This window comes from Sceloporus occidentalis, unplaced genomic scaffold (genome assembly GCF_023333645.1).
Source record: "Sceloporus occidentalis isolate IW3139 unplaced genomic scaffold, rSceOcc1.0.p SCAF_1, whole genome shotgun sequence".
Taxonomy (NCBI): domain Eukaryota; kingdom Metazoa; phylum Chordata; class Lepidosauria; order Squamata; family Phrynosomatidae; genus Sceloporus; species Sceloporus occidentalis.
Window position 1 is genome coordinate 254,322,847 of NW_028316981.1, and position 16,136 is coordinate 254,338,982.

The window sequence follows — 16,136 nt, forward strand, 5'->3', positions numbered from 1 at the left end:
GCCTATAGCTGCACAAGTGGAGCATCATCCACTTGTAAGGGGAAATGTAGCATCATTTCCTGTGAAAGTCAACCACTTTTTATTACCAATGTTTGCAATATATTTATATTACAAACCTAACCACTTACCTGGCATGAATAAGATTATTCTGTTTCAGAATGTAAAATCTTAACTCTACATGGACAGTTGTATCTAGAACTGCCAGTTCAACACAAAAGAAACAAGAATTTAGTATGCATCTACACTGCAGAAATTAAGCAGTTTGACACTACAGTACTTTAACTGTCATGGCTCCATCCCATGGAATCCTATGATTTATGGTTTGGTGAGGTATTCAGATTGGCCTGTCAGAGAACTCTGGTGCCCCACCAAACTACAAAGGAATCTGTAGAATAAATTCATGGCAATTAAAGTGATGCCAAACTGTTTCATTTCTGCCATATCTACACACCTGGGGTCTAGTGAAATGTCAGTCTGAAGCAGAGAAAACTGCTTTGGGGATTACAGTTCCCAGAATCCTTCAACCAGCATAGTCTAAAACATAAGGGGTTGTTCATACTATGTTATACACGGGTTTGCAAACCAATTTAAAAGTGGGTCATTCACACTTGTCTTGTTTTTTTCTGATCTGAATTCAAGGGGGGGGGGCGGGGCAAATCACCCTTAACCCATTTTTTCCAGAAATTGTTTTTTCCCCATGTCTTTTCAAAATCACCTGTTGCGTTCTAAAAGGGGACGTGATGAGAATGGGAGGCGACATAGAACGCTGTTTACCGCACAGGGAGAATGCTGCCGCTGCTGCCGGACATTCCCATCGCGTTCTCGATGTGTCCCAGAGGGGGCGATTTTCAGGAATGCTTGAGAACCTTTTTGAAAGTGACAGGCCCATTCCAGGGCCTGTGCGATAAAGTTCATAGTGAGAATTTCAGTTCAGAATCGCAACATCAGATCTGACTGAATCTCCCCACTACAAAAAATGTAGTTTCTCAGGTTCTGGGCTGAAGTAACCACATTATGATTGTCATGTTTATTTGCCCAATGATAAAAACCTGGTGTGGATGTCATAGATATAAAAGCAGACTAATGAATTAAAAATCTTTCTCAGCACCTGTCTTTTAATTTGATTCCTCCTAACTTGATTATTACCACCAGGAGAATGTTTGTAGCCATGCAAATTATCTATTATCTTTTCAATCCCTCACTCATAATCCTAGTCATCACTTAAAATATGGTATTTAGCATAACTATTTCTTGAGTTTGTTTTTAAAGGTAATTGAATTTCAAGTGCAGGGCCTGCAAAGCTGCTGGGAAGAGAAGCTCTTTAGCAAGCAGGAAGGATAATCTCCAGATCTTAAACTGAAATCATCTTTACTCCTCACACAAAAAGAAGCCATGCTAGGAAAGAAGAGGAGGGCCTAAAAAATGTCCACATAACACACAAGGGTGTCCTTCTAGCTGCTAGCAGAAAGGTATAAAGTCCCAATGGAACATATCACCCACACCCACTGTAAAGTTTAGGGTCGTTTCACACATAATATGAGTTTGTGCTTGCTTGGGTACCAAGTATACTTGCTTTGCAATGTCAAAATTTTACATTAAACTATATAAATATGCTCTCTCTCTCTCTCTTAACCATATGCAGTGTGGGGACCCTTGTTGGCACTGAATTCTTGCAATGAGTCATAAAATATGGACAAGGACAGAAGAAACTGTCTTGATTTTGTTGGTATAACATTGGCACAATTTTATAACATATAAAACAGCCCTTAGGCGTGCCACTGTAATATCATGGGGATGCTAGCAAAAAAGAAAGCAGCTTGCACAGCAAGCCTGAGCCAGTTAGAATTTCAAATAAAGGGGAAAGTGGAAGGACACGGACATCACAATTTGCAAATAATTATCATTATTTATTTGCAAAGGATAAGGCTGTAAAGCTTTTGGAAGTATGTCAAGACCGTACAGAAGGAGCTATGCTTCAGCAAAAGGGATTTAAATGAGAAAAGAGCAGGGGGGTTTACCTGATGTTTTGTTTTTAACTTTGTTTGGTTTTCATTGCCAGCTCTGGATTCTTATGACAGAATGAGCCAGAACAAAGTACATGAATATATCACCACCGTTTCCTATTTATCTAAATATCTGGCACAGGAATGGGTGACAGGTAATGGAAAGTAAATTGATACAAAAGGTTTTCTTATTTTTTATACTCAAAAAACATGGAAAAGATGTCCCTTAGATTTCATATACCTAATATTTCCCTGTAAGAGTAATTACGGTTCCTGCCACATTGCAGTTTGACACTGCTTTAACTGTCATGGCTCCATTCGATGGAATCCTGGGATTTATAGTTTGTTGTGGCACCAGAACTCTGACAGAGAATGTTAATTATCTCACAATATTACAAAACCCAGAATTTCATAGCACTGAGCCGTGGCAGATAAAGTGGTGTCTAATTGTATTAATTCCACAGTGTAGATACAGTCTGCATTTTCAAAATGCATGAGCAAAACATAGAAATTTACCTTTTAAAAGTAATACATTGACCTTGTTCATTATGGTGTTTGGCGAGTAACTGACTGTTACAGGGCTGGAAACAGTAACTTGTGTTAGTTGCTCTAACACTTATGCTTTTAATATTCAATTACTTTTTTAAAAAGTCTTTAGGACTGAGGAGAAAATTGGGTGGGGGAAACTTCGGAAAAATCCTGTCAAAGCTTGTGTAAAACACTCTTTAAATGTAACTTTTGAAAATTGCTGAAATACATTTATCATTACACCGAAAGCCTAACTTTGCACCTCCTCACTGCATTACTTTTGCAATATAACCTCATCACATCCTTGTTGCCCATGAAAAGTAACTAGCAGTAGACAGCTACATTGATTGTTAACTCATTACTTCTAAGCTTTGTGCCAGAGGCACTTGTTAACAGTGCAACCCTGCTCTTTTTGCCAAGAAACCAACCCCATTGAATTAAATGGGACTGGGTGACTATAGGATTGCAGTCTAAAGCTACTTATTATAGCAGCAGCCAGACTGGTTTCAGGTGTGAATTTTAGAGACAATATAATACATGTCCTGCAAGAACTGCATTGGCTTCCGATTTGTTTCCAAGCTCAATGCAAGGTCCTGGTGTTAACCTACCAAGAACTACATGACTTGGGTCCAAGATATCTGAAAGCTCTACTGCCATTTGCAAACTTCAGAAGAGACCCTTTGCATATCCCAATATTTCATGAAGTTAGATTCATGGATACATGTAACTGGACTTTCTCTGTAGCAATGCCTTAACTGTGGAGCTCCTTGCCTATGCAAGTTAAGGCAGCCCCATCTCTTTTAAGCTTCCCAAAGGCAGCCAGAACAGTCCTACTCCACTTGGAAGCTTATCAGACTCATTTTTTTTGTGCGTTATGGTCATGGGAAGGGAGCAAAGGGCAGCTTGGGACCGGGAGACAGAACGGGGCCATTTTGAGGACACTTTGCTGTGCGGTAAAGTCCATAATGGCAAAAAAATGAGTCTGATAATAGTATTCATTGTTTGAAACTGCTATTTTAACTGTTTCAAAACTGGATTCAGGGATACTTTTTATACTGCTAAGGAGGTTTAAAAGTGTATTTTAATGTGCTTTAAAATGTTTTTATCTTGGTATTGTTTTAATTGGTTTTTATTTTTCATTGCTTCAGGACCCCTTTTGGGTTGGGAAGTGATTCTGACACACTTAGAATAAAAATAAATAAACAAAATATAGGGGAGACTTACAACTTAACTAAGTTGTAAGTCTCCCCTATATTTTGTTTATTTATTTATATTTATATTTATATTTATATAAGTCTGCAGCCCTAAACACACTTTCTCTTTAGTAACTCCTCTTGGATTTAGAGGCACTTACGCCTCAGTAAACATTGCACTGCATATCTAAAAATATAGACAGGTATGTCAATGTCATGACAGCCATCACCACCTTTTAAAAAAAGGTCCTTTGTCTCTCTCCTATAATTTCTGAACAATTTCCCAGATTTTATGTGTTTGTGTGTGTGTGCATACTGATATGGTGATATTATAAAATTGGCCAATGATTTATTCCATTTTTTACTTTTTTAAAATTGCATTTTTAGTTTTTAATTTTATTTATGGATTTGTTTTTGTCTGCCTTAGAACTATGGGCACCCTCAAAGTTTGTAATACGCTACTGAGCCAAACCATCTAGTCATATATGAACAGAATTAGCCATCAATGTTGTGCATTGATTCAGTAATTGGAGCACTCAGGGAAGCTGCCTTTTACAACATGATCTCTTGCTGACTTTCAGTCACCTTTCTCTTGTTCTAAACTTTAGAACAAGGATGTTATGAAAACACAATTCTGACAATATGTCTTTGACTAAACAAAGACTTCCAGTTTCCTTGGCTACATATATTCATCTGACCAATATTTTCACAACACTGAAAGTTTTAGCCATGTTGCGACTAACCTCTCAGCTTTTATGACTGCATTTATTCCAAAGTTTGGAATGTTAAGGTTGAAAATTTGACCACTAGAAATGGGGAGATTATTTCACTGAAATTACTTTGATAATCAGAATTGTTTAACTCACTCAATTATATTAATTAATTTGATATTTAAATCAGAACAAGCCGTTAGAGTTTATCACACTGAATTTATCCCACGCAGAAACGGGATGTAAATCGGGAAAATCCCACAATAGTGAGATCTTTTTTCAGTTGATATTGGGGGCATCCCAAACAGAAAGTGGACAAATCCTGCAAAAGCAGGATTGTTTTCAGATGAAGTCAGGGGCACTGAGCATAAATCCAACATTAACCCGCATGGAAAGTGGACAAAATTGTCTGCTTTCTACTTTCGGGAAAATCCCAAAAGTAAAAAGTGGATGATTTTGTCCACTTTCTGTGTGGGTTTATGTCAGATTAATGCTCAATGGCCCCAATGTGTCTGAAAACGATCCCACTTTTGCAGGCTTTTTCTGGAAGTTAAATCCTGTTTCTGCACGGGATTTGGGCATTTAGCCTCCTGTGTGATAAACTCCATAGACAGCATAGCTGTGTCATCACTGACCCCAGGACAGATTTTGTTACTGGCTCTTTTAAGACTGCTCCTTTAGTCTATTTAAATTTGCCTTCTTTGAGCTGGCACGTTCCCAGATGGACAACAAATTGCATAATACAACTGTTGACTGGGAAAGGAGGGAATCTAGCAAATCTGAAAACTGTCAGGTTTGGAAAGGCTGTCCTAAAATATTGGATCTCATCTTACAATCTGTTGGTTAAGTTTTGACTGAACAGAGGCATAACTACATCCCTTTGCACCAATATCACTCACTAACAGTTCCAGCCAAACTCTTCCAAGCATGTGACTCATGGAAGGTGGGACTGGAAGCAATGCAAAAGGGTTTGGGAGGAGAAGCCAAGGGACGAGAAAACTGAAGTGGGCTTGTGAAATGCTCATTACTTGATTATCCTTTTGCCCAGCACTGTGTAAGCAATAAGCACACTAGACAAGAACAAGCATTCATTGCAGCACACCCCAAATAATAATGTGCAAGAACAGAAAATCAAATCAGTAAAAAATAGAAGAGGAAGGTGGTAGTGATGCACAATTTTCCCTGTTCCATTGTTACCCAGAAAGACACCAATAATTTCCCATATATGTTAATTGGGTAAGGAAACCAGTTTTCACCCCTAACTGTCTTGAAATTCTGAAAGGCCATCAACTGTTCATTATCAAGCAAATAAATCATCTTATCATGAACACAAATATTCCACCTCTCCATTACAGTTAGGGCTCACTGTTTCTCTTCCAGCATGGATATATGTAATGCATTTCCTCCCATCCTAAACCTTCTCCTCAGACCCCTTCATCTTACTGTATCTAGTTAAGAACCATTCCACTCTCTGACAAATTCTAATGATCTAAAATAAATATTTATTAAGTGAACTATTAATCAAACCATTTATGGAGTCCAACCATGTTGGCGACCTGACAAATTAATGGGTTAATCCATTAATTTAATATAGCAATAGCAATAGCAAGTACATTTCTATACTGCTTATCAGTGCACTTAAGCACTCCCTAAGAGGTTTACAACTGTAAGCTAATTGCCCCCAACAATCTGGGTACTCATTAGCAACCTCGGAATGAAGCAAGCTTGAGTCGAGCTTGAGTCCTTTCACTGTTATTGAACTCGCAACCTGATGGTTTGTGAGTGAGTGGCTGCAGTCCAGGCATTTAACCACTGTGCCACCAGGGTTTTTTCACTTGCCACTTAATATGCAATTTTACAACTAATAACTAAGGTATAACCCACCCAAGAAATAAATCATTATTCTAGGGAATTGCAAAGCAATGGTAAGAATACAATAGAATCCATTAAGAGGCAAACTGAGACCTGATGCAAGAAAACAGTGCATTAATTTGAAACGAGCCATTCATCTGAAATCAACAGATTTTTATTGATTTATTCATTTGCTGCCTAGAAAAGTTAAACAGATGGGGAGAATGTTTAAACATTTTTCTCTAGCAGACATTTGCTATAATGAAAGGCATTATCCTTCCTGATCTATTTAGTATAGGCAGAAATGAAGATTAGCTTGAGTAAGAGCTAAACAATGGATTGCCTGGGGGAAAGAGAAATAAAGATGTCACTGGAAAAATGCAAATACAAAGTGGATACACACAAAAATGCAACCTATTGCCACCGTGTCTATACCTTATATAGATTCTAGTGGAAGTGCCCAATGTTCCTGGAGAGAATCATTAATAATAGTAGTTAATCATCATTCATTTTCAATTGCTCTGAAGGATGAGCGCCTATACATCTGGCTGCTCAAACGTTGCTTACATTGTGCATCAGTCCCAGTTGCTCTTGAGTGGGCATAACTCCCTGATCAGCCTCCAAATGCACAATACTGTCTAAATGAAAAGAACAATTTGGGTCCCTTCCAGGCATGCCCCAAATCAATTTCATGTGTGAGACATAACCTATGCTTCTAGATTTGCTAAAAATCCATCCAGCCAGTTACATATGATTTATGAACAAGAAACTTAATTTTATTTATTGTTGCAACAAAACTTTTTAAAAGGTCATGTTCCTAAAACACATCCCATCTAAATATTTCATACCACTACTATGTATGAATGAAGAAATAACAGGGTTCTTCCAGAGCCCGTAAAGTGAATTTCATATACTGCATAGCCTATTCTTTAAGTCAGACCATCTCAAATATGCACTCCAAATTAGGTGAAAATCCATCCAGCTGTTTTTGTGTAATGTGGCAATAAACAAACTGAAACTTAAGTATATTTTTATAAATTAGGAAATGCCTTATACAAACACAGAGTCAGAACTGACTCATTGCTATCAATTCTGCCAGTCCACAAACCAGGATGGAGTGCAATTCTACACTGCCTCAGAATGAAACTACACAATAGAGTAAACAGGTAGCAATCATCTCAGCTGTCTCTCTCTCTTTTTTTTTTATTGATGGGTGCATAGGGCTTTGTCGCTGATGGAAGATAAAAGAAATTTAAACCTTTCCTTTCCCAACAGCTTAGATTCCTTCCCCAACCTCCAGTATGAAAAAAGGGAACAACTTTTGTTGTTAGTGGATGCTGTTTTTCCTTATTCTTTTTAGCCCTTTTTAAGGGTGACAGCTAAATAGATGAATTGAGGTAGTTCGAACATCTCCTGTTCACACATAGGGAGCTGATCCAGATCAGAAGCCTTCAGTTGCGCAGTGCAGGGGAGGGGCTGGAGGGCAGCAGCAGCATCCAAATGTCTTTGTTGCACCAGTGGAGCTTAGAGAGGAGTGTTTGGCCCTCCTTACTCTGCAGAGGAAGGAGGGCCTGACTGGATGTCACTCTCTTCTGGGGTGTCACCTGGTGTGGTCCACACTCCACGCGCTCTTCTAGTGGTGCCACTGGAACCCTGCCTGCTTATTGGTAACAGAAAAGAGGACTCTGCTGCACACTTCAAAGTTAACGTATTGCGTAGCATAACTTCCCAATTTACCTAAATCTCTTAATCTGAGTTAGCAGGGATCTAACTCACATGATGGCTTGCATTGGCCCCATGGCTACATTCTGCATCAGCCCCCCATTCTGCACATCTTCATTCTACTATTTTGCTATTTTTTTGCATATTTACAGTTCACATGCACAAAATAAGAGGTGACATGTAAATCCACCACATGACTACATCCAACACTGGGTGGAAGTCTTTATTTGCAAGAAGACTTACTGGTGGGAGGCAGAGTTCTAACCAGACTTCATAGGCATATCCCTTCTGTTTCAAGTTGGAGTATAGCAACAGTTCAGAGGCTGAAGTGTTGCTTCTTTGGATTGCAGCTCCCAAAATTCCGCAGTTGATATGACTAGACTGACAAAAGGATCCTAGAAGCTGTAGTCCAAAAAGGTTTTTTTTTCAAGCTCTGAGTTGTTCTATGATCCAGTTGGGAACACACTTAAGGGCACATCCTCCATAGTATAAATTTACCTAATCTGGCATTCTCCTCTTGTTTAAGATTACAGTACCCATCATCCCAAACCATTAGTAACTATACTTTACATTAAGTGTACAAATTTTCCATTTCAACCAATCAGCTTGTAGGGGTACAGACCATTTAGACCCAGGAAAATGTGGTTATAGACATCAGAAGCCCAAATCAAAGCCCTAATCAGGATGGGGCATGTGCTAAACTGTTATATTCTCAGATATATTGCCCTTATTTGTCTTTGTAGCAGTCCATGGTATCAGTAGAATTCTTCTTCAGCACCACATCTCAAATGAATTTATTCTCTTCCTATCCACTTTCTTCACTGTCCAGCTTTCACAACCATGCACAGAAATAGGAAATATAGTGGCATGTACAATCCTAACTTAAGTATTTAATTATATATCTTTACTAGGAGTTACAGACCAACAGTGGCTAGCAACAAAGGTTTTGTGTCCTTGATGTACAGAGTGGCCACAAAAGGTTCTCATATATATATATATAATATTCAGATTTTAAATTGACAGTGAGATCTATGTAGTGTATACTTTTTAGAACTTCCTTTGTACAACAATAATGTAGAAAAATTGATGCAAATGCTTAGTGAACTGTCACCTGAAGTTGCAAGATTTGTAAATGCCTGAACTCAGTCATGGCACATCACACAGCTGAGCTATCACTGACAGAGCTGGGATGGTTTAAATGTTAGCAAGTCACCTCAGGAAAATAATGTAAGAGGTACTAAATAAACACACACACAAGTAACTGCAGCCTGCGAGTGTGCTTAAATCCATTAGGGAAACTAAAACAAGCAGAATTTTAAAATAGAAGTAGATACTTGAAGGGAACAAAGAAAGGAATAGATAATTTGCATTTGCGGATGAACATCTGGGTGGTGATGATAGTGTTGGAATGAACTTTATTTATGTCCCATCTTCCCCTACAGGGAATTCTCCAGGGATATGGGGGAAGGCCATGACCACACTGTTTAGTCCCATCTGATCCCTCTTTGCAATCACTCATGTAGATACAACCACAGACACTATTACCACAGAAGGAAAACTATTAAATGGAGGGAAACACACAAAAAATTGTGCTTGTATTATATAGTATGGTTAAGCACCAAAAAATCATGGCTAAACTCTGGCTGAGAGCCAGCATGGCATAGTGGTTTGGGTGTTGGACTGCAACTCTGGAGACCAGGGTTCAATTCCCAGTTCAGCTATGAAACCCATTGGGTGACCTTGGACAAATCACACTCTCTTAGCCTCATGGGAAGGCAATGACAAACCTCCACTGAACAACTCCTGCCAAGAAATCCCCATGATAGCCTTAGGGTTGTCATAAATTGGAAATGACTTGAAGGCACAAAACAACAACAAAGGTGGATAATGGTTTTGATTTTGGTTGGGGATTCCCCCATCCCACCCCCAGAGAGTTAAAATCAATTTGAGATACAGCCTGCTACTTGCACGTGTATCCTACTTTTGTTTCTCTTAAGTAGGTTTTCATATTTTTGTCAACCATCTGTGAATTTCATTTGAATAGGAAGTGACAGTGGGAGAACATAGGAAGCAAGATCTCCTAAAGAACACTTTCATTTCGTAAAAATGACTTCCACAAGTCATTAATGGCCCCATCCTACTGTAACTGGGGTGAGATCTGCATATGTCATCTCAGCATCACATCTTTGATGAAGCAGGGATTCTGCTAAACTAATCATCCTCAAATGGTAGTTGAATCCATTTCACTTGAATTGAATTGATTTGGCTGTAATCTGAAATGGCCCAAGGGACTGTGTGTAACATAACGACTATTGCATCACTTCACCTCAAGTATCCCAGTAAAGGCAGATGGGGCTCACAGCCTGGTACAACACACCTGAGCTGAGGCTTTTAACAATACTGTCAAGCCTTTTTAACCTGAAACCCTTGCTTAGAACAGTTGAGTTTTCACATGTGCTCAAGTAAGTGAATGCCAAAGGATTATGCAAGTACACATATTTGCAGATGTAAAAATCCTTTGTCTTCTTGCCCAGAACCTATAGAAGAGGGAAAAGGTGAAAGACAGAATTTTCTAGATATGGCTTTACAATGTGATGTTGGCTTGGGTGATAATGTTAGACAACATAGACATGATAAATACTTAATGATTTCCCCTTCCTGTAGCAAGGAGATAATGGTGAAGAAGATATATTTCTTAGGAATTATTGAGGGAATGTACTGTATATGCTACTCAGAGGTAACAAAAATAATTTTAAGGATACTGAGAACGTTACACTTGTGTTCCAGCTCAGTTTTATATCATAGTCCAATATTATGCCTAACCAAGGATGGCTAGTAGAATATAAACCTTCTTGTCAGATGATGTTTTGATGCATTGGCATCACCCTGCCCATCACACAAATTTATTCATTCAGCTGTGGGGAAAGTTGTGGAAGCGTTTTACCCTTCTCCAGAAACCAATTATTGTAATGTTAATTTACGTCATGAATGGGCAAACTGATGCCCTTCAGAGGTTTTGGACTACAACTTTGGGTCAGCATAATCAATGGCCAGATTATGAGATCTATAATCCCAAGCATATGATGAGCACTAGGATGTCTATTTCTAGCCTAAGGTAATGTTATATTAGTTGATTTCTGGAGGATGAAAACTCCTAGGTACCTTTTGGTTTAGCTGAATGAATGAACAAGTGATCAAATTAGCCTGATAGAATCAGGGTGATGTTAATGCAGTAAATCATTAGCTGACAAGAGGTTTTCTGGTCTACTAGTCATCCTTGGTTTAGGATTATGTCATTTGCTGAAGAAAATTTCTGTGGCATAGCACAACAGCTGGAGAATAGGGCAAGCACCATCAAAGTGACCCTACACAAAGAGAGAGAGACTATTCAGAAGGAACTATATGCTCACCAATTTTTATTTTTACTTTTTAAAGTATACTTATTTACCAGTTGTGTTGTCACTGAAGCAAACTCCTGCTTAAAGCTTTCGCCTTCCTTCTGAGGTCTCCTCCTTCAGGCTGAGCATCATAAAGGGAAGAGAGAGGGAGAGAAAAGGCAGCTAAGTGATATGCTTGCTCTTACTTCCCAATTCAATTAAATTACCTTGGCGGTCTACACAAAAGCTAATGCAATGTCACAAGCTAACTGTGATCAAGAATGACAGACATTGCAGTTACGTCACTTAGCCATAAATATGCATGTCGTGCATTAAGAGAATTCAAGCATGCCATTTCATTCCTCATGCAGGAACTTTTTAGGAAGCAGTCTAAGTCTAAAATGGCAACTCACCAGAAGCAAAGCTACTGCAAAATATACCAACTACTGACTTATAATACTTTCAGTACAGGATAATCAAACAGCAGCTCTCCAGCTTTTTCTTTGGAAGGTTAAAGGACAAACCACTGCAATTTTATTTTCATGTTCTCTGTATTTGTACTACTAAAGTATTAAAGTAGTGAATTAAAATATTTTAAAAACATAACAAGAATGAGGAAAGTACAACAAACACCTATTAAAAGATCTTTGTAGAACAGGCAGCAGCCATTATTCTGTCTGAACAGAAAGGTCTTCACCTACTAGCAGAAGGAAAGCAGAGAGCAGGCTAGCCTAGCCTTCCATGGAAGAGAATTCAAGTATTGCAGTAACTTTAAACTTCAATTGAAGATTTAGAAATACAGTTTAGGCATCCAAAGAACGGGGAAGGCAACATTACCAAAGGATGAAAACGTATGTGTTGTAAAAGATTTTTACTTTCTCACTCCCTGCAACATTAGAAATATGGGGACAGGAGACTACTTCCCTGCCAAAGCTGTCCCTGCCCATAACCAAGCCTGAAGCCACATTCCTGATCTCTTTCAACTATATAATGGTCCGGATTATCCATTTTATCCTGGGGCCGGGATATTGCCACACACCACAGCACCTTGCCCAAGAATGGGATACTAGGGACAGAAAAGAGAGAGAGAAAAACGTCTCTACAACTTTGTAGAAAAAAAAGTTAAATTACTTCTATGTTTCTGACTACATATATAAAGTAAAAACAAAAAACAAAAGAAAGGCTCAAATTAATTCAGAGATGCAAAGAGGAGAGTGGCAAGACGTCAACAAAATCTCTTCCAGTGTTTCTCCAGAACAGAGTTAGTAGGATGAATTTGCACTTTGGCTAATTATTACTAATTAGGCAGAGGACGTTAAGACTGACAATCTTGCACTACATGGGGACAGGTCTGACATTAATAACAGTACCTTTAAAAGCACTGTCTTTTTCTTTCTATATTTAGTACAGAACTTGCAATGGGAAGAAAAGGTTTTAAAATTCTTTAAAAATGTTTCTGACATTTTAACTGTACTTAAAAGGAAAGTGTTTTGACATTAAAAGAACAACCAGAAATGATTTATCAGAGGCATTTGTTAAAATTAACTAGCAACCCAGTACAAGACCACACTCTATAGCCTCCAGTTACACACAGCATTTGTCACTGACACAGATGAATGGATCTTAGAATAGCACCTTTTCTAGTGCTCAGTGTTCCATACAGCTCAGCAAAGTGTTCAGTAAAAGGAAGAAAAGCCAAAAACGGCCTGACCCCTTGTTCGCTCTGCCAAGGTTGCTACAAGACAGCAAATACCTCAGCTTCAGCAAAGAGCCTTAGGGGGAAAAGTATATGGGTGCTACTTACACATAACAAAGATTAAAGGATTTCTCGTTTCAGGAAAAACACTTTCCACCATATAAAAACACCCCCAAAAAGTGTTTTTATAATTATAAGCAAAAAGGATCCATTTCCAATATTTCTAAGGTAAGGCATGACTGATCTAATCCCTATTGATCTGAATGAGTCTATTCATAGTATAATGTGACATCTAACCTGTAATTCTGAGTTCATATCATATGGTTTGTGTACTTGATAAAGGAATTGAGATACATTGAGATAATACCATCCAAGAAGTTTCAGAAGAAACAGATGCTCCTTTGCTTCCTTTTTTAAAAAAAAAAAATAAAACTTGTTGTAGCAAACTCAGAAAGAAAAAACTCAATTTATTCATATAAAATTGAAGGAGTATGAAATGTAAGATAGAATGACAGAGGCTCTTTTTAAAAGCCATTTGTCTTTAAAGTTTCCACTTTATTCTACATGTTCTTTGGATCATTGCATAAAGAAAAGAATTATGACAGCGGTTATAACTGCAATTGCATTTTCACTTTTAGGACACAAGAGCAGTACAGATGCATTATTCTGGATTTTATTTCCTACAGAAATATATCACTGTGCATTCAGCAGTCAGTCATATCTAGTCAATAATACTTGGCGATACCAGTCATGGGCAAGCACTTGCTCAAATGTATTTTAATTTAAAAAACAAATAAGTACTGCAAGGATTCACCAAGGAAAAACTAGAACATTACTTGAACTAGAGCAAAAATTTCAATACATAAAAGCCAGATAAAAGATAAATGAATTACGTGGTAAGTCTTATTCTGAAGATGAACCATGCTTACCAGTGATATAAAATGGCCACTGACTCCACCAGTAACTCATCTCAGCCTACATATGCAAAATTTTTAAAGTGTAAGCAACCAACTCATATAAACTCAACCATTCCCATTCTTCAATTCACACACACACACAAAAATCCAATCACAGATTACTAGTTACTGATGCATTGCAGTTGACCATGGATTCATGCTAGAGGACCTACAAATACCTAAAGTATTTTCTCTAGTAATTCTAGGTCTTACATTGTGACTCTGTGGTCAACCTCTGACCAAGTCACATTGGAGAATTCAGAGATTACTAGAAAGAATAAATAAAGCATATCTGCAAATAATCAAATCCACAAATGTGAATGGCCAATTGTAAATGAAAGTGGTCCTTGCTTTGTGTCATTGGAGGCAGTGCCTACACAGTGGATACAAGGCTGTTCTATCTCTTTCTGATGCAGTCTCTTTCCTCATTTCCCTCAAATTATCTACACTACAGTGTTTTTAAGCTGAATTTAAAAATAACACATTATAAAACATGATACAACATGTAATACATTATTTTGGAGAGGTCAAGAAACAATGACTAGACTTTGAAAAATAATGTTAACATCTGAAAGCACAGAACAACCTCAGGCATGCTCAAGAGACAATAGACAATCTCTAGAAACAATAAAAAGGGCTTTTTGGTTATGTCATTAGCAAAAGGAAGGAGGAAATGGTAGGGCTGCCTGTTGGTGTGTGTATATTGAGGCAAAAAGACAACAGCAGAGTTTTGGAGGTGTTTAACAAAAAAAGCTTTACTCAGCAGAAGTCTTAAAACTGAAGCAAAAACAAAACAGTACAAATAGTACAGTACATAGCAACAAAAACTGAAGCACAGTAAAAACTCCCTAGTTCAGCAGCATGTCAGTATTATCTTACCACTGCAGTAGCATGGCAAGCATATACAGAGAATGCTACCAACAGACTTACAAGGCAGTTATAGTCTGCAGATTGGCTATGATAGCCATCTGGCCTAATTGGCCAATAGCTCTCTCATTAACTAATTGCAGGCTTACCTTGTTCTGGTTTCACCTACCATTTGCTACATCTTCATCCAGTCACAACTTACTGTGCTGACTTTCATATCCTGACACTGCCACATGGAGAAGATGGTGAAATGCTAACTGGACAGGGAAAAGGCAGAACTGCTCAACAACTTATTTGCCATGGTCTTCTCCCAGAAAGAAAACAGTGCTCAAAATAGGGAACATGGAGCAGATGATGCAGCAGGGGAAATGCAGCACAGAACAGGTAAAGAGGTAGTACATGAATACCTGGCTATTCTAAATGAATTCAAATCTGCAGGGCCAGATGAAATTCATCCAAAGGTATTAAAATAATTGGCAGAAGTAATCTCAGAATCACTGGCAATAAACTTTGAGAATTCTTGGAGAAGAGAAGTCTCAGTAGGTTGGAGGAGAGCAAATGTTGCCCCCATCTTCAAAAAAAGGGGGGGGGAGCAACCAAACAATTATCACCCAGTCAGCCTGACATCAATATCAGGAAAGATTCTAGAGTAGATCATTAAACAGACATCCTGTAAGCACTTAGAAAGGAATGCTGTGCTTACTAAAAGCCACTACAGGTTACTCAAAAACATGTCATGCCAGACTAATCTTATCTCCTTTTTGAATTCGAGATACAAGCTTAGTACATAATAGGAATGTTGTGGATGTGACATATCTTTATTTCAATAAAGTCTCTGACAAGGTCCACTGTGATAGTCTTGCAACAAAATCAGTAAAATGTGGGCTAGATGATGCAACTGTTAGGTGGAACTGTAGTTGGTTGATAGACCAAATTCAAAGTGTGCTCAGCAATGGCTCCTCTTCACCCTGAAGAGAAGTGACCAGTGGGGTTTCATAGGGGTCTGTCCTGGGCCCAGTGCTATTCACCATCTTTATCAATTAATTGGATGAGGGCATGTTTATCAAATCTGCAAATGACACCAAATTAGGAGTGGTAACTAATACCTTAAAGGACTGGATGAGGATTCAAAATGACCTCAACAGATTAGAGAACTGGGCCAAACTCACAAAATTAATGTCAGCAAGGAGAAATGTAAGGTATTACACTTCAATGTGAAGTCGAAGGCTTTCA

General features: G+C 38.3%; 1 protein-coding gene across 1 annotated transcript in view; it reads right to left on the reverse strand.

The window, feature by feature from the left end:
- Positions 1-11,447: 11,447 nt before the first annotated feature.
- COMMD10 (COMM domain containing 10) overlaps positions 11,448-16,136 on the reverse strand; it is a 110,546-nt gene continuing 105,857 nt past the window's right edge. The window contains exon 6 of the mRNA XM_089512351.1: positions 11,448-11,526. Within this exon, the coding sequence (XP_089368477.1) occupies positions 11,467-11,526 (60 nt within the window). The 3' untranslated portion in view covers positions 11,448-11,466. The remainder of the gene's footprint in view (positions 11,527-16,136) is intronic.